Source organism: Trachypithecus francoisi, unplaced genomic scaffold (genome assembly GCF_009764315.1).
Source record: "Trachypithecus francoisi isolate TF-2019V2 unplaced genomic scaffold, Tfra_2.0 Lachesis_group8, whole genome shotgun sequence".
NCBI lineage: Eukaryota > Metazoa > Chordata > Mammalia > Primates > Cercopithecidae > Trachypithecus > Trachypithecus francoisi.
The window spans coordinates 122,119,475-122,143,555 of record NW_022681473.1 but is presented as its reverse complement, the minus strand read 5'-3'; the positions used below and the strand labels follow the sequence as shown (position 1 = coordinate 122,143,555).

General features: G+C 49.4%; 2 protein-coding genes across 2 annotated transcripts in view; one reads left to right on the top strand and one right to left on the bottom strand.

Moving 5' to 3' along the window:
- Window positions 1–430: 430 nt before the first annotated feature.
- On the bottom strand, window positions 431–24,007 carry VPS26B (VPS26, retromer complex component B). The gene is made up of 6 exons (XM_033208135.1): window positions 23,283–24,007; window positions 13,689–13,845; window positions 8,951–9,115; window positions 4,907–5,082; window positions 3,120–3,262; window positions 431–2,765 (listed from the first exon to the last, which is right to left on the bottom strand). The coding sequence occupies exons 1-6, from the start codon at window positions 23,503–23,505 to the stop codon at window positions 2,619–2,621; spliced, it is 1,011 nt and encodes a 336-aa protein (XP_033064026.1). The 5' UTR covers window positions 23,506–24,007; the 3' UTR covers window positions 431–2,618.
- Window positions 23,393–24,081, top strand: part of NCAPD3 (non-SMC condensin II complex subunit D3) — a 70,906-nt gene continuing 70,217 nt past the window's right edge. The window contains 1 exon segment of the mRNA XM_033208130.1: window positions 23,393–23,531. The gene's annotated coding sequence lies outside the window, so the exon portion shown is untranslated.

The window sequence follows — 24,081 nt, the reverse complement described above, 5'->3', positions numbered from 1 at the left end:
CTCCAGGCGGGCTCCTCTGGCCGCTCCAAGATGCAAGGCTGCCTCCACCGTCTTTCTTCATGATCACTAGTAGTTCTGTAGCAAATTGCAGGAGGTAGGGCTGAGACGCTGAGTCTGGTAACACCCACTGGAATGAACTTTTCTTTCTACACCAGCCTTGCTCACCTATCCCTTACATCATCTGGCTCCCACAGAGGTTTAAACCATCCCATGAGCAGTTCTAGGTAAATTGCCAGATAGGGATAAGAACTGAATTCATTTCTCAGCCATATGCTTGTCTCAAACAGGTGGCTAATAAAGTATTCATCATTTTCCACCAGGGGCTATACAGTGAGAGCACAGGCACTATGTAGGGAAATCAGGGCGGGGATTTGTCTTTCCCCAAGTGTCAGAGATGGGACCGTGTAAGACGGAAGAGACCACAGAACTTGGTGGACCGTGGGCCTCCAAAGCCACAGGCGCGCTTCCTTTAATCAGAAAGACCATTAAAACAAATGTTCTTCTTTTAAAATACAGCCATTGAAAAGATGACACATTAAGAAACATGTAAACACTGCAGCTGCTTAATTACAAGTTGCACTGCTTGATTTAGTACCTATGCACTCCCAGGTTTGGGGACCTTAAGAGAAGGGGACAGGAGCCTCCCCTCACTTTCACAGTTGGATAGAGAAGGCAAGACTGTGGGTAGAGTAAGAGAAAACAGAAGACCTGGCTTGTGCACAGCGCCTGAGAGAATCAAAGCAAATTCTACCTTCTAGTTCTCCCAGAAGAAAGGTTTAAGATGTTAGGAAGGTTGGAAAATGAACGTGTGTTGTCAGTTGGGAGGCAAAGGAATTGACAAATGCTTCTAGTCAGAGTATCAGCTAGGAAAAGGAGGCATACAGAGCCTGACATCATGCTCTGAAAAGGCAAGGAACCCAGAACCTGCCTCCCTCATCCACTTAAGCCCCAACCTTGATCATCAAGGGCAGCGCCTGGGTGGTCCTGTTCCCATGAGGATTGTGCGTCGCACCTGAACACGGGACCCAGCATGGGGGAAACAACCTTGCCTGCCTTGGTTCTGCTGCCCCCAGTCACCCTCCCAGGCTACCCCAAATGCCTCTCCCTCCAGTCTCAGCTCTGATCCATGAGCCCTGCCAAAGGCCTGAGACTGCACCGATCTCAGGAAAACAGTCTTCCTTTCCCGCACTAACTGCAAGGTGACACAGGAACCAACTCCTAAACTTTCCAAATGACTGAGAACTCTGACAGCCAAACACTGTACCTATTGGCCAGTGGGGCCTGCTTGGTCTTTCTATAAAGGGAAGGGAGGCCAATAGGAGAGTAATGCCTGTCGTTTCCAGGGGAGGCAGAAAAAGGACACTAAACAACTTTGCTACCATAGGCCCCAGCGCAGAGCCATAGAGGGAGAGGTGCCTTCCTCTCTGGCATAACAAGAATACTCGCAAGAGTTTTATATGTGTTTTTTTAAACACACAATACCAACGGTCCTAAACTTGGGTCAGTCAACTGCTGAAGATGACCTATTTGGCAAGCAGAATGATTTGGAAGTGCGGCAGCAGTCTTCTGCCGAGGCCCTGGTCTCCCCTGTGTAACCTATAGGGAGAGGGGTAAAGGGGCTTGGGCATTAGTAAGAACAGCCTTGCCAACGGTTCGAAACTAAACCTCAATTCCCAGAAATGAAATGGAGGGTGAGGAGAGATGAGGGTTCACTCTCAGCAAGGCGGAGGGATCAAGGCCCCTTCCTGGGATTGCTTCTTAAGGGAAACAGGCCCTTTTGTTAAGGGCTTGTTGGGGCACATGGAGTAATACCTAGAACAACCCAGACCTTGGGGTTACCGAGTGGAGCGACGTGAAGGCAGGCAGTTGCCATGCACTGATCTTCCTTGGTGGCTGGGTTCAGCCTCCTGGGTTCAACACTGCCGCCATCCATGCACGACACTGACCCCAGGGCTTCTCTGTTCCCAAGGCCATTCCACAGGCTTCTGTTCCAGGACATGACTGACAATCCAGAGAGGATGGAGAAGGGAGGTGCCTGGGTCCCAGCAGTGAGTGGCCAGAAGGAGGTGGCCTGTGGGAACTTCAGATCACCACATCCAAGATTCCCAAAGAGGTAGGTTCCCAATCATGAGTCTTCCCCCTGCCATTTAGTGGGGGCTGGCCCAACTCCTGCCACTTCCTCAGGGACAGCAGAGGGGAGTACAAGATGTGACCACCCAGGGCCCTGTGGGCAGCTCAGAATCCCAGGGACATGCTCAGATCCTGGATCAGGAAGCTCGGAGAGCCAGGAGCCCAGGATGCGTGCTCTCTGCTCTCCCTCCTCTCAGACGCGAGGCAGCCCCGCGAGGAAGGGGGCTCATGTTCCCCAGAGAGGCTGGCTTCCAGGATGCTACCTCTCCTATCCCACGTCGGCCACAGAATCCCAAGGAGACACTGCTTCCCACCCCAAGCCCCTTGGGTTCTCCAGAAAAAAGAATTTAAGTCAAAAACATGATTTGTTTTCAGGTTGCAAGTAACGGGTCAACTGAGCCTCACAAGGTCCGCCCCCGCCCCCAGCCGCTGGTGTTGGTAGATGGGGGTGCTGGGTGGATGCCCAGCATCTTCTTGGCCCTGGGGGCCTACTGCCTGCAGTTGTTGTCAGACAGCTGGCTGGGGGTCCGCACATCACCCAGGGAGGTGGTGCCCTCGAAGCGCTGTGAGGCGATGGCCGCCTGGTGGGACATGCTCTTCCGTACGATGTCACCCTTCCGCCACAACACCACTTCCTGCAGAATTGAAAGGGGGCAGTGTGACACCTGAGAGGGAGGCATGGGGACAGGTTTCCAGAGGCTCCCAACTTTGTCCTGGGGAATCTTGGGTAAGGACCTCCTCTGCTTCTCTCACCAAAGGCAGCAGCTGCCAGCGCCTCTGGTGTGCGCCAAAAGGACAGGTGGCCGCAGGAGCAGGCCCGAGGAAGCAGACTCTAATGCCAAGTGGGGATCCTCATTCTTGTGGTGCAATTGTGGGCGACCTGATGTTCCCACCTCTTGGCAAAAATGGAGCCTGACCTTCCATAGGAAAGGCAGCCTCCTGTTCTGTCCCAAGGGCATCGGGGCCTGGAGGAGGAGCCTGGCCCTCACCTGCTGCTTGAAGTAGCGCCGCTCCTCCTCGTCTATCAGCACCAGGTTGAGGTAATAGCGCACAGAGAACTTCTTGTTGATGTCCCGCATGGTGGGCGTGAGCTCATACCCTGCCAGGAAGAGCCGGATCGGGATGGACTCTCCTGTAGGAGGAAGGCAGGAGTCAGCACAGTGGGCAAGGTGACGCACTCTCCCTTATGCCAGGTCACTCTGACCACTGCAGAGAGGCCACTGGAGTGCAGCACAGGCGCACTTCTGCCTTCTGGGAAGGTGCACTCGCTCTGCTGCCCAGCAGGTGGCTGAAACAAATGTGACTTTCCAATTTCACTCCAGGTCATGTTGCAGCTTCTTATGTCTCCTCCAAAACAGAGAGCAACTGAGTGGGAACAGCACAGGGGTATTACTAGTATAAGCATTTTTTGATTACATGCAGTATGTTTAGTTTTTGGGTTTTCAAGAGGCAGCTGTCAAAGTCAAGTCACCATTTCACCCTGCAGTTCTGATGCCATCTTTCTCCATCCTCAGTGTACACCCCCCCAAAATACATCCTCCCTCTTGTGTGGACTGGCAGGGTGGTATGGTGGTCTGGAAAGCAGACAGTCCTCACTATGGCCTCAGTTCTGCATGAACTGCTTTTCTGATTTGTGAGTTAAGTCTGCTGCTTCCTCTGGACCTTCGTTTTCTCATGGGGAAATTAGAGAATTGGACGGCATGATACTATAGATCCCTTTCAGCTCTAACATCAGGCCTTTTCTAGTATCAGTGCAACAAAATTAGGGCAGTAATTCTACCAAGAAAGGCCAAACCTATAATGTGGTCTAAAGCTAAATATAAGCCATCTTATAATTATCTGCTGTTTTACATGGCTTCTCAGTGACCCATTTCATTTGTACAGGAAAAATGACAGCTGGCTCTATTTGCACAGCCAGTGACAAAATGGGACATCAGAGAGTGTCAGGAGAGCTTGGTCCCAGCCCTCCAAGGGCCTGGCACGGTAACACCCGAGTGTCCCCAGAGCTGCAGGCAGCTAAATCTGTGGCACTCCTCCTTCCACATAGAACAGCCTGTGGGAGTAAATGGAATAAGCCAAATAAAACCCTGGAAGCACCACGCACTTCAAATGAAGACAGTCTTCACCATTCCTGAAGAGTGGCTAAAGAGGCAATGAAGAATGTAGATGATTGCTTCTTCCAGATAATCATGGTCCCCAGATGACAAAGGGCTTCCAGCTCCACTATCCCAGATGTAACGTTAGCTCCCTGGGACTGGGAGAGGATGCTTCCAGCAAGTTCCAGGGCTATTTGGGCACCTGGTGGTGTTGGCTGAAGTATCTAGTAATGCTCTTTCTACCTGACAAGTGAATTCAGAGAATAAATCGGTGCTAGAACCAAGTCACAGACGGCTGCTGTGCAGGCGTCCCTTGCTCCCGAGCGGCAGAGAATGCCAGAATGTCAACAGGAAGAGGTAGAAACCTGTTCAAACCACATCTGCTCAACCTGGACTTTTCAAAGCGACGCTTGAGGTTCAATCTTAAGTACAAGCCCAGTATATTATCCAAGTCTAAGCGGAACTTTTCAGGGTGAAGATGGGATAGTAGCCTGAAGTTCCACATACTCAGCCTTCCTTTTCTTCCTTATTGGCACCCACGGTGTAAACTGGGAGATTAGTAAGTTACAGGTTAAGAGGACATCTTACTTCGACAGTGTAATCCCCCAAGCCCCTCCAGAATTCTGTGCAGGACATGGGAGAAAAGCTGTGGTGGCCGAGGCCTGGGCTTAGAGTCTCACCTCGCACTGGTGCCCCGTCCATGATCTCGTACTTGGCGATCGTGTCGTTCTCGTGGTACACGTTGGGGCCTGTACCTGTCGTTTCTCGCTTGATGATGTCTATCTCCATGTGCTTGATTTTGATTCTCACCAGCAGGAAGTATATCTTCCCTACAATGACATCTTTCAAGTGGTATCTGGGGAACAGAAAGGACAGGAAGATGTTGGTACTGTGGCCGGACCTTTCTGTTTCAGCAGAGTGCACACGCCACGGCCAAGCGTGCTGGTTAAAGGTCCAGTTGCAGGACACGCTCACCCATCACTGCCCACACGGCTGTAGCTGAACGGGTTCCCAGTGTGGTCTTTACTTGGATTAAAGTAGCTTCTCTCCCTTCCACATCCCACGCAAAGGACGTCTCTCCGGCATGGTACCCATTCATGTTTGTTCATCTGCTCTATCTTCCCAGCATGCAGCAGCTGCTTTAGTACCTTTTATATTTGTGTTTTTGAAAGATATCCTAATGTATGAGAGACTAGTCCCGCAAGTGCAGGGACCAGTCTCTTCCTTCCTCTGATCTCCACACAATGTCTTTTGGGAACTGGGCCTGGATGGCTCAAAGCACACAGTTCTGTCTGCTCTAGGCCGACAGGCCAGGCAGCAGCAGTAGAGCAAGAAGAGCAAATTACTCTCAGCATCAGCACCTGCTTTCTGGGCTCCGCTGGCCTGGCCTTGTGAGCTGTTACAAAGTGAACCACATTGGGTAACACTTCCTGACCCTCAAGCTTTTCTCTTTGGGTCAGTCAATAGTCTACATGTGCACAGCCTGTATCAGGCATGAGAGAGAGAGAGAATAAAATCTCAAAACCTGATGCTCAGCTGACAGGATAAGAATGCTGGCATAGACATCAGAATTCAGCCTCCTTATATTACAGGTGAAGAAAAGAAGTTGGAAGAAAAGAGATCATGTTCTCTTGGATAACCAGGATGTCAGTAGGGGGCAGAGAAAGGTGGTAAACCCAGGACTCCTAGTCCCCAGGCTGGAGTGTTCCCCACTGTTTCACACCACCCTTCTGTGCACAGCCTACAGGAAGATTGCAGACACCTGAGGAAACAGCCTCAGCAAGTTTGCAAAAGGAGCAGGAGAACACCTGTGCCATCTTACAGGCGATGCTTACAGACCATGGATTCGAGATGTTCTCAAACTCCTACAAATCACACACTCCTTCATTCTAAATGTTATATGGAAGCAAAAGCTGCTCCAGGTATGAGCAGGGAGAGTTAAAAAAACAACAAAAACGCTGCTTGTGGATGGAAGAAAAGTGGAAGGCCAGAGGGTCTAAGGACCCGGCTCCTCTGCCACCTCACACTTTGTGTGTTTGAAACCCACTGACCTGGTCCAAGCCCCTCCATCCTTTTACAGATGAGAAGCCGAGGTAGAAAATGTTAGCACCTGCTAACCTCAGCCCAACTTCTTAGTGGCAGAACAGGACCTGGTTCCGAGTCCGGAATTCTCTGACACAGAAATCAGGCACTTCACACAGAGCAGCCCGCGGTGTGAGGAGAGGTGTGGTCTGGAAGCGTCCTGTTCCTGCCTCTAGAGCACCTTTTCCACACCAGCTTTGGTCTGGCCTGCACTGCTGACCAGTGGCTGCTTTGAGCTCCTACAGGTGGCACAGCTGCCGGCCTCTGCCTTCACCAGGTGGCCAGGGCAGGAGTGGGTAGGCACTTGGGATGGCCCCTTTCTGGGCAGAACCACAGAGGCCTGAGGCTGTGAGGAGAAAGGGGAAGAGCCTGTTCCCATGCCAGGCCCAGGTCAGCGTACTTGCCCCACTCTCTGTTCACTGGTGGGCTTAGGCCAGGTAGAGCCAATTCTGGGTCACACTGGTCATTTTCCTGGGGCCCTCTAGGTGCCAGGCCTGCCAGGGGAGAAAAAAACACCATTCCTTCAACCCTGTTCCAAGAACCACGTATGTTCCTAGTTTTAAAAAGTTCTGTTCCTCGGCCGGGCGCGGTGGCTCAAGTCTGTAATCCCAGCACTTTGGGAGGCCGAGACGGGCGGATCATGAGGTCAGGAGATCGAGACCATCCTGGCTAACACGGTGAAACCCCATCTCTACTAAAAAATACAAAAAACTAGCCGGGCGAGGTGGCGGCGCCTGTAGTCCCAGCTACTCAGGAGGCTGAGGCAGGAGAATGGCGTGAACCAGGGAGGCGGAGCTTGCAGTGAGCTGAGATCTGGCCACTGCACTCCAGCCTGGGCGACAGAGCAAGACTCCATCTCAAAAAAAAAAAAAAAAAAGTTCTGTTCCTGACCCTTCAAACGTGAGCCACCTGGTGCAGCTCCCACTGCTCCCAGCCTCCGGATGACAGTGGATCCAGGGGATGCCACAATGAAAATCCTACTTAGAAACTTTGTGGCTTTTGTTGTGTTTTGTTTGAGATGGAGTCTCGTTCTGTCACCCAGGCTGGAGTGCAGTGGTGCCATCTCGGCTCACTGCGAGCTCTGCCTCCCGGGTTCATGCCATTCTCCTGCCTCAGCCTCCCGAGTACCTGGGACTACAGGCGCCCGCCACGCCCGGCTAATTTTTTTTGTATTTTTTTAGTAGAGACGGGGTTTCACCATGTTAGCCAGGATGGTCTCAATCTCCTGACCTCGTGATCCGCCCGCCTCGGCCTCCCAAAGTGCTGGGATTGTAGGCGTGAGCCACCGCGCCTGGCGACTTTGTGGCTTTTTTTTATAGCTCTCTGTGAATAGAATACCCTTTTTACTTTTGGATATTTGAGTTCCAAACATTTTCAGGAATATCCTATTCAAAAGAAAGATGCTGGCCGGGTGCGGTGGCTCAAGCCTGTAATCCCAGCACTTTGGGAGGCCGAGACGGGCGGATCACGAGGTCAGGAGATCGAGACCCTCCTGGCTAATACGGTGAAACCCTGTCTCTACTAAAAAATACAAAAAACTAGCCGGGCGACGAGGCGGGCGCCTGTAGTCCCAGCTACTTGGGAGGCTGAGACAGGAGAATGGCGGGCCCGGGAGGCGGAGCTTGCAGTGAGCTGAGATCCGGCCACTGCACTCCAGCCTGGGCGGCAGAGCAAGACTCCGTCTCAAAAAAAAAAAAAAAAAAAAAAGAAAGATGCTTTTGAAATACGCTGTCAGAAAGTTTTGTGATTTATTTACAACCAATTATTTTGATGTTTTAACAGTAAACACAGTTTACAAGATTTACATCTTCCCAACTTTACAGTTAAAATAAAGTTATTTTAAGACCTTTATAAAAAATACATCAGGGCTGGGCATGATGGCTCATGCCTGTAGTCCCAGCACTTTGGGAAGCCAAGGCAGGCAGATCACTTGAGTTCAGTAGTTCAAGACCAGCCTGGGAAACATTACAAAACCTTAGATCTACACACACACACACACGGACACAAATTAGCTGGGTGTGGTGGTGCATGTCTGTGCTCCTAGCTACTTGTAAGGGCGGAGGTGGGAGAAATGCATGAGTCCAGGAGGTCAAGGCTGCAGTAAGCCATGACTGTGCCACTGCACCCCAGGCTGGGTGACAAAGCAAGACCCCATCTTGAAAAAAAAAAATCCAATATTCTTTGCTACAATCCATTTTAGTTCAGGGAGGAAGCAGCAAATCATGGCCAAACTTTGGTTTCCTCGCTTTGATTTCTGAAGACATAGATGGAGGGAACACATGATAATGGAATGGTATTCTGAATTGTTCTTATCAGTAGCAGGAAATAGCTGAAGCTAGAATTCCAAAACAAATAACCTCAAGTTAGTTTAGCTTGACTTTGAGAGGCATCACAGTATGTTTGACTTAAATACACCACCTTAGTTGAATATAGTTTAGTTTAGGTAAATGAAGTGTTTACGTTGTGGTTGGTCTAGCTGCAGCCAGCCTGCCATATACACTCACTGGATTGCCCCCCCAGTCTTCCCCCACCGCATGCCACCACCAAGCAGTTGAGTCACGGAGTGCCATCAGTTTGCATTTGGATCAAGTCCCATCTTAACCTCCTTAATCATTTCACAACCTTGGCACTGAGACACTTACTTGGATTTATTGTACTCAAATTCAATGTGCAGACAGTCCTCGATCCCAACCTCCATCTTGATGGAAGAGTTCAGCTCCGGGTATGTGCTGAGTGTGTGAACTACAATGTCCATCTCTTTGACAACATCATTGAGGCGGCGGCTGATGGTAGCTCGAAGGAAATAGCTGTAGGAGACGGAACTGTCAGGAATAAACACTCCCATTCTCCAGATACTACCTGATATAGGTACCAAATTGGCCCACTTGAGAGAAGCCTGTACAAAGGTTCTTAACCCTTGAGGGCTTTGTATCCCTTTAAGAAGTTACAGACCCTCTTCCAGGGAAAGCCACACATATGTACCTCTACAGAGAACTTTTCAACCACAATTCTAGGGAGTTCAAAGACCCTTCCCCCAAATCCCTTTATGGAGCCCATGTCCCCAGGTCAAGAATCTTGCTGTAAGGGAAAGTGATTTCTCTGCCTTGTACCCCAATCGCTGGCTATTCTTGGGCCTTTCATGGCCCTTACCACTACTGACCATGTGTTTGTGTACAGGTTTTATTTCATCATCTAACTCCTGGTTTTGGGGGCAAAGGAGTCTGTCTTGTACTTTTATCTTTGCCTGTTTGTTCACTGAACAATATTCAATCAATAAACCTTTGTAAAGTGTCCCAATAAACCTTTTTTAAATTAAAAGAGGGGACTAGGAAAGAGAGAAATTAAGTCAGCTATTCATTCCGCAAACATTGATTGAGCTAAGCACTGGGCTAAGCACAGGATGAATAAGATACAGTCTGATGGGAAGCTCACAGTTCACAGAGGGCAGATGGGCAAACAGAGAGATGGGAACACATGGAGAGGGCTAATTGAGATGTGTGATCTGGTGCTGTGTGGAGGGAGAAAAGGGCCTTCCAGAAGAGCAAACTTTATATGCAATAGAAGCAGAGAGGACCTGGTCTGTTGGATAACAAGTCTCTGGTTGAACCTAGGATCCTGGGGGAGGACGTTGCTGTGGAGGGGATGAGAGAGAAGACAGAGACGCAGTCCTGAAGGGTTTAACAAGCTGCCCTCTGCGGCCCGCCAGTGCAGCACTGTCATTCCCAGCACCTGTGCTAACACTCAACGAGGAGGAGCTCTTTAATTGTATTTCCTTCTCCATAAAACATTATTTTAATCTAATCTAATGTAATGTAATAAATTGTATTTTCTTTTAAATAAAACTTAGATAATCCCCACCACCTGTCAAGCATTACCAGATAAAGTTATAAAGATATCCTAACCAGACCAACTACACATTTCGGCTACTATCCGCTGTGTGGCACTGGCTGCTTCTTGGGGATCCTTTCGGTTCACCTCAGTACCCTCCATCACACTGCCTAAGACATCTGTCCCTAGCCCTCCTCTAACTGCTCAGGCTCCCGAGACTCCCCATCCCGCTGTCTGGGAAGACTGACTTTTACTCCACTAAGAATATGAAGGCCTTCCCAGTCAAAGCTTACAATGTGCTCCTTTCTCTGCTTTGTTCCTCACTTACGGCCTAAACATGTCTGTGCGTCTTCACTCACCCTCTCTCCAACAGCACCTCTCCCTCTCAAGACCTCTCCTCCCCACACCGTCACAAGACCCCTCCATATGGATGCACAGTGAAATCTGGAAAGGAGAGCTTGACGAATCCTGTTGCCTGGTCACACCTGATATGTGATTGCCCTGGAAAGGGACACAGGCATTCGCATTTTGAGAAGCTTCCCACATGATTTTCTAATGTGGAAGCCTTGGTCCAGCATCTGGATCCTTCTACATATTCTGGTTTCCCCAAGATCATCAATCTCCCTCTAGCTAAAGGTTTTATCCTCTGAGCTGATTGAAAAAATTGGTTTCCAAAGTCACCAATCCCAAGAACCCTCTCCAGGCCTTACCCTCTTGACCTACCATACTTCCCCTTCCTTTCTTCAGAGACAACTGTCACAAGGCAGGTTCTGCACCAGTGGCTGAGGCTTCTCCACGAACCACTCCTCCTAACCCCTTGCTTCTGTCTCCACCACCCAACAGAAACCACTCGCCTCAAGTCAGTAACCCATGGCCTCCCAGGGGCCAAATCCAGCAGCCCTTGATTCTGGGTCCCGGGAAATGCCTTGCCGGAAACAGTCTTCCCGTGGTTCCGCAGGGGCGCTGCCCTGATGCACCCCCTCTCCTTCTCCTGCCACCCCCCAGTGTGTCCTGGTTCTCCTCTCCCTGCGCTCCCTTTCTTCAAAAACATATCAGTTATGACCTCGGAGCGGATCAGTCCTGAACGCACATTTCTAAGTGTCCCCTCTGTCCTTAGTGCCAGGTTTGCACTTCCAATTGTCTGGTCAACTTTTATGCTTTCTCTGTGTTGCCAGTACTTCAGCCTGCCCTCTAGAGCTGGATGAATCACCCTATCTCCAGATCATTTCCTCCTCCTGATAGCCCTCTGTCTCCCTCTGCATGCCTCCACTCACTGGTAATCTCTGCTGGTGCCTATCACATTCCTCACTGTCTCTCTGTTCCCATTACAGCCACCAAAATCCTCCTCTGAGGACCTCACAATAGCCTTCTGAGAGTTTTGTCTCTAGACTTTTCCCATCCACCAAATGCTATATATGGACTCTAACCTTCCAAAATAAGCTTTTCCCTGCCTAAAGACAAAAAAGAAGTCCGCAATAATCTCTTCATGTTTTCCCTCTGCCTGTGTAATAAGAAAAAGCTTTTCATCTGGAAGTTACATCTTTAAACCGTCCTCAACTAATTTTCCCATCTTCATCTCCTCTCTTTCACAACATGAATCCTAAAGTCTTCACATGATTTGGACGTCAACACTTCTATTGGATTGTGGCAAAATACACATAACATAACATTTACCACTTTAACAACTTTTAATTAGTTCAGTGGCATTAACGATATTCATATTGTTGTGCAAACATCACCATCGGTCTCCAGAACTTTTCCACCTTCCACCCCTGAAACTCCACTCATTAAACACCAACCCCCATTTCCTCCTCCCCTCAGCCCTGGGCCTCGACCTTTCTACTTTCGGTCTCTATGAATTTGACTGCTCTGGGTACCTCATAGACATAGAATCAGACGGTATTTGTCCTTTTGTGACTGGCTTGTTTCCATAGCATAATGTCCTTTTGGTTCACCCATGGTGTAGCATAGGACAGAATGTTCTTCCTTTTGAAGGCTGTATAATAGTCCACCACATGGACGAAACACATTTCCTTTACCCATTCACCCACTGAGGGACATTTGGGTTGTTTCTACCTTTTGGTGGTTGTGAATAATGCTGCTGTGAATATGGGTGTACAAACATCCGTTCGAGATCTTGTTTTCCATTTTTTGGATCCAGAAGTGGATCCAAAAGTGGAATTGCTAGATCATGTGGTAATTCTGTTTAATTTTTCAAGGCACCACTGTACTGTTTTCAACACCTTTCTTTCTGCCGTACAAACACTTAAGACAAATCGACTGCAAAAGAAAAAAAAAAGTAAATAATAAATCCCTTGGTCAAACTTAAATGATGACTAGACAATCCTCGCTGTTGCTGCATTCTCTGGGTGCAATTATGAAACCCTGTCTTTACTGGGTGTAATGTCAGCCTTACATCCCTCTGCAAAGACGTTTTTCTTTTAAAAAAATTTAAAAAAATTTTTGTCTGATAGAGATGGGGTCTCAATATGTTGCCCAGGCTGGTGTCGAATTCCTGGCCAAAGTGCCAGGATTACAGGCGCGAGCCACCACCTCTGCAAAGATTGAAAAAGAGCCTTTACTCTTCTGATGCAAGAAGGGAGGATAGAGAAAGAAAAGAAGTTAAAGATCTTGCTGTGGTGTGTACCATCCTAAACTCAGGTCCTCGGGTGAGGAAACAAGCTGATCTTATGAGATGGTATCAAGACCTGGAATCAGGTGCTCAGAGCGACAGGGGAGACTGCTTTATTCCAGTAGCATCACATAACCTCACGGTTACACCTAACAGTCTATATCTGCTGTGGATTTTTTTCACCCAAGAGACCTCGGCATCAGTCCCTATTCTCAGAGTTTCCAACACTGTAACAGTAAAAACAATCCATGTACCTATGTGTCAACATTTTAAGAATTTTATTGTCTTATCACCCCCAAAAGAAGAGGACATCTAGAATGAGAATCTAAATCTATTACCCACTTTTGAAGTGAGAAAGCTGAGTTACAGAGCTCAAGATCACACGGCAGCTGTGTGGCAGAGCTGGACAGCAGGTGAGGATCTCCCGACACCCAGCCAGCAGGAGTGTGCTGGGGCTGGCTGACTGTTGAACTTTCAGAGATTTTATGAGCTGGCTGTTAAACACAGCAATTATTTAAATTTAAATTATGTAAACTCACAATTAAATGAGTCCTATTAAAAACAAAGGTAAGACATGCTAAAATCTCATCACTTTCTATTTTCCGGCCCTTTACAACACTCTCTGCTCTTGAGGGCATGAGTCTCCAGATGATGTGACAGCGCATCTCCCCTACTTCTACCTTTAGGAACAGTAGGCAGCTTGAAGTTGGCCGCGGTGGGGCTACTTACACTACAGAAACTGACACATGCTACAAACTAGGGCACTTTCCTCCTAGAAGGCCCACGGTTAATGGTTTACCAGCACGCTACAGCTCACAATACTCCTCCTCCTCAGGATCCCTGTGAAGGAACAGCCACAGGTCCTCGTCCACATGGGGCAGGTTCTAGGGCACAGTGGGGAACCAGCAGACATAACTTACCGTAGCTTCACATTCTGCCCCGTGTAGGACTCATACGGCTTCTCCACGTGGGTAAATTCAAAGTCGAAGGCCTGCGACTGGGTGATCTCTCCAGGCCGGGCCAGGTCCTTCACCAGGGACACAAATTCATGGTGGTTCCCGCGATCGTAGTAGAGTTCTGGTGAGAGAGAGCAATGCCCTTCTTTATCAGACCCTGAGCTACGCCGGGCTAAGTAAGGGGGCTCTGGGTTGGAGGCATCGCTTTTCGGAAGGATCTCCCTGTAGAACAGACCGCTTCTAGCTTTGTTTCCTTGACCTCTGCTCTTTCACTCCCTCCTTCTTCTCCAAAGGCTCTTCTGTCTTACATAGTGAAATCCTGTGGCAGAAAAGGAACCCAAAATAATCCTGCTCCAAGACACCTGGACACCATCTTTAATAAGGGACAAGTCATGGGAGCCAATATAAGAAATGCCACGCTTCTTTAAACAGCATTTAACACTTCCAGCTTCTGAAAGGACATAGCTATTTAATCATATCATCCTTATAATAAAAATCTTCTGAGACAGCTAAGACAGGTCTTCTCACCCCAATTGAAAATGATGGAAACCCAGGTACATGGTTAACCGACTGGTCTGGAGTCGCAGAGTTGGTGCAGAGCTGAGACTAGAGCAGGTCTCCTTCTAGACTGCGTCTATTTCTATCAGCTGGTATAATGTGGTCATGACACAACCTACTTCACAAGGCTCTGTGTGAAGTAGCAGGGGTGATACAGGTAAAAGACTTAGAACAGTATCTAGTACACAGCAAACACCCAGAAACATCATTACTAGCTGCTGTTATTACTCCAAAAGGCAGGCATGTGGCCAATCGAACATGGGCATTTTCATGTTATTCCCTCCACTGAAATCAGGGAGTGTCAAACTTCAGTGTGCACCAGAGCCACTGAGAGGGCTGGTTAGCACACGGATCGCTGGGCCCCACCCTAGTGCTTCTGATTCAGGGGTCTGGGGTGGGGCCTGAGAACTGACATTTCTAATAAGCTCCCCAGGACTGCTGCTACCACACTTTGAGAAGCATTGCACTCAATTTATCCTCTTTAGGAACTAGTTCTGGGATTTGTCGATGATAAGTTCATGCCACCCATTTGTCCTATCTTATTTTATGTTTGCTTATATTCTATTTAAGTTTTGCTATATACATGGTCTCCCCCACTCCCACTTTGGACTACAGGCCCTTTAAAGGTAAGGCCCACATCCCCAGCTCCCTGGTGCTTCCTAGAACCTGGCCCTGCAGAAGTGAGCTTTGTTTTGTTTGTTTTTTGAGACAGAGTCTCGCTCTGTCACCCAGGCTGGAGTGCAGTAGCGTGATCTCGACTCACTGCAACCTCCGCCTCCTGGGTTCAAGCAATTCTCCTGCCTCAGCCTCCCGAGTAGCTGAGACTGACTGGCCTGGAGTCAGTCTCAGCTGACACACCACCAGGTCCAGCTAATTTTTCTGTATTTTTAGTAAGACGGGCTTTCACCGTGTTAGCCAGGATGGTCTCGTTCTCCTCACCTCGTGATCTGCCTGCCTTGGCCTCCCAAAGTGCTGGGATTATAGGCGTGAGCTACCGTGCCCGGCCCAGGTAAGCTCTTAATATTGACTGTGGCTACGCATGGCCACATTACAGTTCAAGCCGCCACCCCTCAAGGATTCTGTGTTCAAGTCCCACGCTCGACTGCAACTTGCAGCAGGGCAGATGAATCGGGAACACAGAGCAGGCAGAGCACACTCACTGCCTCTGTTGTTTGCTGCTTGGGGAGGATGAGGCAAATCCATAGATTGGAGTCTGTGGGATCCCACACTAGTGATGACAATTCTGTATGAATTCACAATGTATTGTGTGGCTGTGGCTTGTGGCTGACTTCCCGTGTAACTACAATCAGCCACAGTCTTTTATTACAAACAATGACCTTCCCTTCCAAACACTCGTGGTTTCAATAGTAGGCAGCATTCTGGTTAGTGAGTGATAATCCACAAGGCATCAGAGTAGGAGATGGCAGTTCCAAACTATGGGTGGAAAGTGAGCAATCCAGTAATTGTGCCCCCCAGTAAAAGTCGGAAGTGCACAACAGGTAGAAGCGGAGCCGCGGCCAGCCCCAGGGACAGGGACTCCCCTGCTCACTGTGGCTGCATGAGTCCTGGTTGATGGTGTTGGCTTCCACGTGGAAACCGAAACCTTGACTTGGGAACCTGGTATCTCAGTTTCTAAGTACTAGATTCTGGCCATAGTTTCAGGGGACAGAAGCAGGCAGAGCAAGGTCCCAATGTCCAGAATCAATGGTCCAGAGTCAAGAGGAAGCGGAGAAGGAAAGGATGGAAAAATACACAAATGTGATCACATAGCCCAAAGGCAACATCAGAAATAAACAAAACAGAGAAGGCATAGAGAGCACTCAGGCTGCCAGCATCGTGGAGCCCGGCAACAGTGCAGAAGGTTCCCCCGGCCCCTGCAGGGGACCCGGAGCAGGAGAAGTCATTCCCTGCATAGCATCATGTTCTCCCTAGGGCCCTTCCTCCTGGACACACCTTCATATCAGCTCTGACATCGAATGTCATGGAAGAGTGGTCAGTGTGCAGTCAGAGCAGGGCTGGCCCAGCCTTTTAAATCTGTCCTTTATAAGCCATCTGCAATACTTCTGCAAACACTGTGCGGCAAAGGGGCAGACACAGCAGTGCTTCCTATTTGCCAGAAAGTTTGGTTTCCTCTTGCATAAATTAAATCAAATATCCAAGGCTGTTCTCACAAGAGGTCTGGGCCCTGAAGAGACTGTAAATAGCCTCTATTCCATCCCACAGAAGCAACCACAAGTCATCTTTCATTCTTCCCAACCAGCAGTCCTCAGAGATCAGACGTGTCGGGCTAGAAGTAGGAACTGAGTAAGTTTTTGGTTAAGATAACTATCCTGTCTTTGGTTTCCCTCTCAGTCCAACAGGAGGAAATAACTTCTGTACTCAGGATGTTTTCATGGTGAAACTTGCCACCAACAGTTGAGAAGTGAATTTGCCATTCTGGAAGGAAACGGAGCCAGCTTTGCATCACAGGTAACTCATGACAGCTGCCCTGAGCTTTGCTGCTTGGCTGAGGCCATGTTTAGTCTAGGCCTCGTGCAGTTTTGGAAGAAACCTAAGTCAGCAAAGCGTAAAAAGACCTCCAAAGACCAGGCGTAGTGGCTCATGCCTGTAATCCCAGCACTTTGGGAGGCCAAGGCAGGTGGATAATGAGGTCAGGATTGAGACCAGCCTGGCCAAGATGGTGAAACCCTGTCACTACTAAAAATACACAAATTAGCCAGACGCGGGGATGGGCGTCTGTAATCCCAGCTACTCAGGAGGTTGAGGCAGGAGAATCGCTTGAATCTGGGAGGCGGAGGTTGCAGTGAGCTGAGAATGCGCCACTGCACTCTAGCCTGGGCGACAGAGCAAGATTCTATCTCAAAAAAAAAAGCCCTCCAAAGAGCCTTCTCTCCATCTGACCCTCCCAGCCACTGTCTGCTGGCTGGTCACTGTCAGGATTCGTGCTTGCCACACCCTACTGCTGTCTGCCAACCCTGTGAAACCTGCAAGCACTGGCACCTCTGGGCGGCCCACACATTGCCAGGCACAGCTCTGCTCCAGTCCCACCAGCAGCTTGTTAAGGAGGCCAGAATCAATCCATCTCATCTTAATGTGCCTTTTACTTAGTGTTTCAAGGGCCAATGAATTAAAACACAGAAAGCCCCTGGAGTTTTTTAAAGTATAGGCTTGATTGGTATTAATGGGCTTATTAAAACCTTAAAAAAAACAAAATCCAGATGATGTCTGTTGGCTTTGGAGTACAGGGATGTTCCTGTCTGCCCTCCTCCGCCATGTCTGACCTTCTAAATACGTTTGGTTTATTTAACCCCATTAGTCTCCAAGGCGGCCCAGGTCTGCTTTCTAACCTTCACCGGTGCTCCCCAAAGGATTCCAGCTCAACAGTGGTCTCTTCTTCTCACAATTACAGCTTTTCCTTGCAGCCATCTTCACAGACTACTGCATCTTTCTAAAACCGTGGGCCATTAGGGTGACTAGGTCTTAGACCTTTCTATCCCATGGGCCTGACCCGAGAGATGCCCTCACCAAGTTTGCTGGCACTGTGAGAACACAGACCAAGCCACTGGAGAAGTGTCCTAGGCACAGGAAGCATCCCAGTGTGGCTCAACAACTTGCAGAGGATTACAGAAAAACGTCCACCGCATAAGGGAATAAATAAGGTCTTACAGTCTCAGGGGGCAATGTTCAAACTGCCGCATCTGAGCAGTGATGCAGGACCAAATGGACCAGAGGTCTGACAACCACGTTCTTACATACAAGGGGAAATCAGTTTCAACTTGGCACAGGAGAGTGTGCGGAAAGAAAGATGTAAAGGCAGGTAAACTGACATTGGCTTCCTTATCCCTGTTCCCCCAGTGAGGATGCAGCCCCAGTGGGGACACGCCAGCTGGTGAGTCACCGAGTTCTGAGTGGCCTTGATGGACAGCTACATGTTGCTCATCAGTGCCTCCTCCGTAATCAAGGCAGGAAGCTCAGCCGCTCAACCACCAAAGCAAACCTGAATTCTGTCTTTTTTTCATTAAAATAACTCTTGCTTATCTGGGAGGAGATGAGGGAAAAAAAACAAAAAACAAAGAATAGTTTCTGTAAATTCTTAGATCTGACCAATATATCCATTCGGCAAATATTTACTAGGCAGCTTCTACGTGCTAGCCACTGCACTAACGATGGGCTAAAGGCAGTCCCTGGATCTCAGGTGCTCAGAAATTAGTAAGCAAGACAGACAAGTTGAAAAAGAAGTCGCAACCTTGTCATACCCTGCTTGAAAAGAGGTATTAACGAGGCCTCTGGAAGAACAGTGGAGGAAGCACTTAAGTCAGCCTGGGGAAGTCAGAGAAGACTTTCTGATGGATGTGATGTTAGCTAGGCTTTGCAGGAGTAAGAGCTTGCGTGGAAGGTTATATCTTGCAGAAAGATGTTACTATACAAAGGGAAAATACCAAGATTCTAGAAGAAAAGGATAGTTTCTAGAACCTACAAGTGGTGGGAGTGAAGGGCTAGGGGGAGACAAGACTGGAAAGAGAGGCAGGGCCAGAGCAGGAGGGATTTGGATATACTTTCCCCCATTAACCAATAGGGAGGCAAGAAGAATTTTAAGGACTGACAATGACAGAACTGCCTTTAAGAAACTTCATCCTCACAGAAAATGACCCGAAAGGGGAGGAAGACAAAGGCAGGAAGACCAGTTAGGAAGCTGCTACATACAGAAAATAAAAGGCAGTGGCATTGAGAATAGAGAGGAGACCGCTGGTTTGAGATATACTGCAGAGCTAGCAGAGAAGGTCAAAACTTAGCAGCCAACTGCACGTGTGGGGGGAGAAGCCAAGACTTCAAAATGACTTCTAGATTTCTGAGGCTAAATGATCCCAGGCGACATAGGCCGAAATGGGAGAAAAGGAGAAGTAGTGGGGCTGTGGCTGGGGCAGAGGCAGAGAGAGGGGTCTGTGTTTGCATGTGTTTCTGAGACACCTGTGGGGTATCCCAGTGGACATGTCTAGCAGACAGCTGTAAAGACGTGTGAAACTCGGAAGAGAGGTCGGGTCAGGACAAAGAAACAGTCTGGGAGTCATCAGAATATAATTCATGGGGCTGAGCACAGTGTATGTAATCCCAGCACTCTGGGAGGCCAAGGCAGGAGGATTGCTTGAGTTCCAGACCAGCCTGGGCAATAACGAAAGACCCTGTCTCTACATAAAATTTAAAAAATTAGCTGGGTGTGGTGGCATGCACCTGTAGTCTCAGCTACTTGGGAGGCAGAGATGGGAGGATTGCTTGAGCCCAGGAGGTTGAGGCTGCAGTGAGCCGTGATCATGGCACTGTACTCTAGCTTGGGTGATGGAGTGAGACCGTGTCTCAAAAATTATTTTAAATAAAAAATAAAGAAAATAAGTCATCGGTACAGATGAGACTGCCACAGCAAGTGACAGGATAAAAGTGACACCTCTGCCTGCCTGCCTCCAAATCAACAAGGAAGAGGGACAGAGCTCAGTGCTATCAACCTGATTACTGCCATATGCCACCCCGTCAGCCAGACCTCAGAACAGACCGAAGTTCCACCCATTTCGCACATAATCAAAGAATGCAATGAAGGAGAAAACCACATAACCGCAACTTCAGCAAACTCACTCACTGGCCTTGCTCTGGTGCCCCAAGTTCAGTTCACAATGACTGACATAGGTGTACGACACAAATACTTCACAACATGCTTCTTTCGGGGAACCAGGAAGATTAAATAGGAGGAATATAAGAGCCTAAGAAAAGTCACTCTGTGCTTCCAAATAGATTGGTACATCTTTACTCCCTGTCAATGTGTGCATTTAGGAACACAAACTCCCTTTTACATCAAATAGAACTACAAAGGTTATTCTAATGCCTTGTTCTTGATCAAGAAATACATTCCAAAGCCAACTAAGAAGAAACATATTGTCCATCATTCTGTGTTATTCTATTTCCATGCCCTTATGTAACCATGGATAATTGTGCGTGAACAATATACTTTAGCACAAAGCTGGGATTGGTTCCATCTACAACACCAACTGAGACTGGCCCATGTGGTCAAAGTAAGAGATTTAAGGCAAAGGGTTGAAACATGCACTCCCTATCAGTAGACAGGGCGATCTTATTCAGATAAAACAGGTATAGGAGGAAGAGCAGCAAGCCAGTGAGTGATAACTCAATTTGTGAAATGGAAACATTTTACTACATCAACTACCATAATTTTATAAAGGAACCCTCTACAAGGGTCATGCATGATCCCCTGGCATGTCCAACATTCTCATCAAGTGATTTTATTTTCCTTGCTTGATAGCTGAGAAAGCTGAGGCCCAGAGAGTGGCTAAATTCCCCCAAAGTCTCATGGTCACCTCAACCCAGGGTGCCCAAGGGCCCAGGAAGAGTTACCAGTGGAAGCAACAAAAGGTTCTGAGAAAATTCAGCAGGGATGATGGATGTCTCGGGAGTAAGGAGTTAGACAAGAAATCAGGTGGGGCAGGCACAGCAAGCAGCTTCTTCAACTCCCTTTCATTTAGACCGGAGGAAGGCCTGGACACCATTCGTAGAACAGCTCATTTCACACTGTCTGGGGCAGAAGACATTCTGGATTATCTTTCACATACTGGCAAGGTACCACCACCTGGGAGTGATGGCGTAGACACAGATTAAACATGCCTGTCAACACTATTATTATTATTTTTTTTTTTTTGAGGCGGAGTCTCACTCTGTCACTCTGTCGCCCGGACTGGAGTGCCGTGGCCGGATCTCAGCTCACTGCAAGCTCCACCTCCCGGGTTTACGCCATTCTCCTGCCTCAGCCTCCCGAGGAGCTGGGACTACAGGCGCCCGCCACCTTGCCCGGCTAGTTTTTGTTTTTGTTTTTGTTTTTTTTTTTTAGTAGAGACGGGGTTTCACCGTGTTAGCCAGGATGGTCTACGATCTCCTGACCTCGTGATCCGCCCGTCTCGGCCTCCCAAAGTGCTGGGATTACAGGCTTGAGCCACCGCGCCCGGCCAACACTATTATTATGGAGCCAAAGAATCAATGCAATAACTTTAAAACTGCCACTAAAAAATACCCTTTCTCAGTAGGCAAGGATTTCTCCACTAGTTACTATGCTTAGCATAATATGCTTTGGACTCATCCTGTTTATCCCAGGGTTCTTTATTAGAGATGATTTTACCCTCCAGGGAATATATAGCAATATCTCAAGACATTTCTGTGGTCACGAGTGGGGGATGCTACGGTTGTCTGCTCAGTAGAGGCTAGGAATGCTGCTAAACATCTAGGACAATGTGCCAAACGACGCCAGACATCACAGTGCTGCTACTGAGGAACCCTGCCATCTACCCCACCACTGAACCCAGAAGTAGGAAAGCAGCAGGCATGGAACTCACTCTTCAGCCCCTTTTCTGGTACACTAACAGGTCTTTCATATTCTGGCTTTAAAGTAACAACAAAGAGCTTCCTATAGGATCAGTCAGTCTTCAACCTGATTTCATGTTCTTAAATACCAGAGGCAAAATGCTTGAGGCTGAGCAGTGAACCCAAGAGCCAGGCCACAAGGCCTCCTTTTCCCAGGGTTTCCCCTACCTGTGTCTCAGTGTTTCCTGACTCTGAAAAGGAGAGGGCAAATTATTTGCTCAACTCTCAGGATATGAGAGAGAGTTTAACAAAGATTCCCCAAGGAAGTCTCTAAGAACAGAGTTATGCATGCAGCATGTGGTCTAGGTATGGATTCTCTACCAGAGCTGTGTAGCTCACAGAGTATTTACTGTGATTCTACTCCTAACCTAACCACAGAAACACTTATTTTAAAAGTACCCACGCATTTTAATAATACACAAGAGTCTAAATAAGGCTTAAAATTGGAGACAACCCAGTCTTGACTGGGAGCTCCCCAAATCACTTTACTATTACTGCCTTTTACTGTCTAGTTCTTATTTGTTTATTTTTTTGAGACAGGGTCTTGCTGGTTGTCACCCAGGCTGGAGTGCTGTGCTGTCATCACAGCTCACTGCTGCCTGGAACTCCCGGTTTCAAGCAATCCTCCCATCTTAGCCACCCGAGGAGCTAGGACTACAGGTATGCACCACCAAGCCCAGCTAACTAGGAAAATTTTTGGGGGGTAGAGACAGGTCTTGCTATATTGCCCAGGCTGGTCTCCAACTCCTGGCCTCAAGCAATCCTCCCACTCCAGCCTCCCAAAATGCTGGGATTGCAGGCATTAGCCACTGTGCCTGGCGCTGTCTAGTTCTAATGACTAATAATCATGTTTAAAGCATTGAGAAACTCTGATCACTTGTGGTTTTTGGAAACACCGTTTCTTTGTCTTTAAAGAGAAAATGTGGTAACTGAAAACTCGCATTCTAATAAAGAAGTCTAAGAAACGCAGCTAGGTAGTCAGATGTAGACTGAAGATTACGGGTCTTCTTTCTGGAAACACGCACAAGCATAGGTAGCTCAGGGCCGAGGTGAGGTGAGAGAGAACTGGTTAGCTCTCATACAACACATCTAAAGAGAAAAACGGGTTGGTGGGGGCGCCGGGAAGTGGGGCTCGGTGGACCAGCCTCACTTTGCGTCTGGCAGTTGCAGATGACGGGCGATGGGAAAGCCAGTATTGGCAGAGCGGTCTCCCCCTAACAAACCCACCTGCAGGCTACGGCCAGAGCACCTCACTCAGAAATCCTGGGGACAAGAAGCAAAGCCAAGTGCACGCTGGAGACAATGGGGAGAATCCACAGGCAAGGCACCCATCCCACGAGGCACAGCAGGGTGCTTCCTCCCGCCCTCGCCGTCCCCATCTCCCTGGCAGCGCGCTGTCACTTTTGGCAGGAGGACAGTAACGCAGGGGGAGTCGCCCACGGGCGGGACTTGTAGCTGAACCCCAGGCCTCAGACTGCAGTTGACAAGCGACTGTGACAGGCCTCGCCGGAGCTGGGCCCTGAATCACCCTGCTCCCCGGCCGGCTGCCGGCGCTGGGGGACGGGGTCCCCGGGGTCGACTCACCGATCTGCCCGATGAACTCGATTTTGATGCCCTGGTGCTCCAGCCGCTTGTTGGGGTTCTTGAGGGCAAGGCTCACCTTCCCGGAGACAGTCTCCCCGTCGTAGAAGAGGAAATATTTCTCCTTCTTCCCGTCCTCCGTCTTGTGCTCGGCCCGCTTCCTACTCTCCGCATCGTTCAGAAGGATTTCCACCTCCACGCTCTGCCCGAAGCCGAAGAAGCTCATTGCACCGCCGGGCCGGGCGGGTCTCGGTAAGGACCGCTCCCTCGAACCGGGGCGCGGGCTGCCCTAGGTAAGGAAGGCCAGAGGGCCCTACGCGCGAGCGCGCTCGGCCGCCGCGGCGCTGCCTGGCTCAGCCGCTGCCGCCGGGCAGTGGGCGCCGACCGACAGCCGGCTCCACGCGGGAGGGGCACGGCCGGGGGAGGTAGGCGGCTGCGGGCTGCGGCGCCCGAGCAGCAATGCACCGAGGAGCAGTGCCCTGCGCCGAGCCAGTCCCAGCCAGTCCAGCAGACGGTGGCAGCGGGCGGGCGAGGGTCGGCCGTGCAATGCTGCGGGAGGGCAGCCGCACAGGGCCAGGTGTGCTTGGCCTGCGCGGGCCGGGTGGGGTCTAGCGCCGAGCAGCGCTGAGAGCTGCAACCCACCGAGGCGCTTCGGCGGCTTCGGGCGGGGGAGGGGGCGGGCGAGCTCCAGCCCGGATGCGCTGGAGCAGCGGCGCGCATGCGCACCCCCTTTCTCCGCCTCTGGGCCTCCCGGCCACCAGGAGGACAGCTCGCTGCGCATGCGCAGGGAGAGCGCGGCCGG

Bases quoted from the DNA above. Each gene is read 5' to 3' on its own strand.
- VPS26B (XM_033208135.1), bottom strand. From the start codon at position 23,505: ATGAGCTTCTTCGGCTTCGGGCAGAGCGTGGAGGTGGAAATCCTTCTG. The intron at 13,846-23,282 runs GTGAGTCGACCC...CTCTCTCACCAG, and splicing joins CGAGTTCATCGGGCAGATCG to AACTCTACTACGATCGCGGG. The intron at 5,083-8,950 runs GTAAGTGTCTCA...TCTGTTCCCCAG, and splicing joins TTTGAGTACAATAAATCCAA to ATACCACTTGAAAGATGTCA.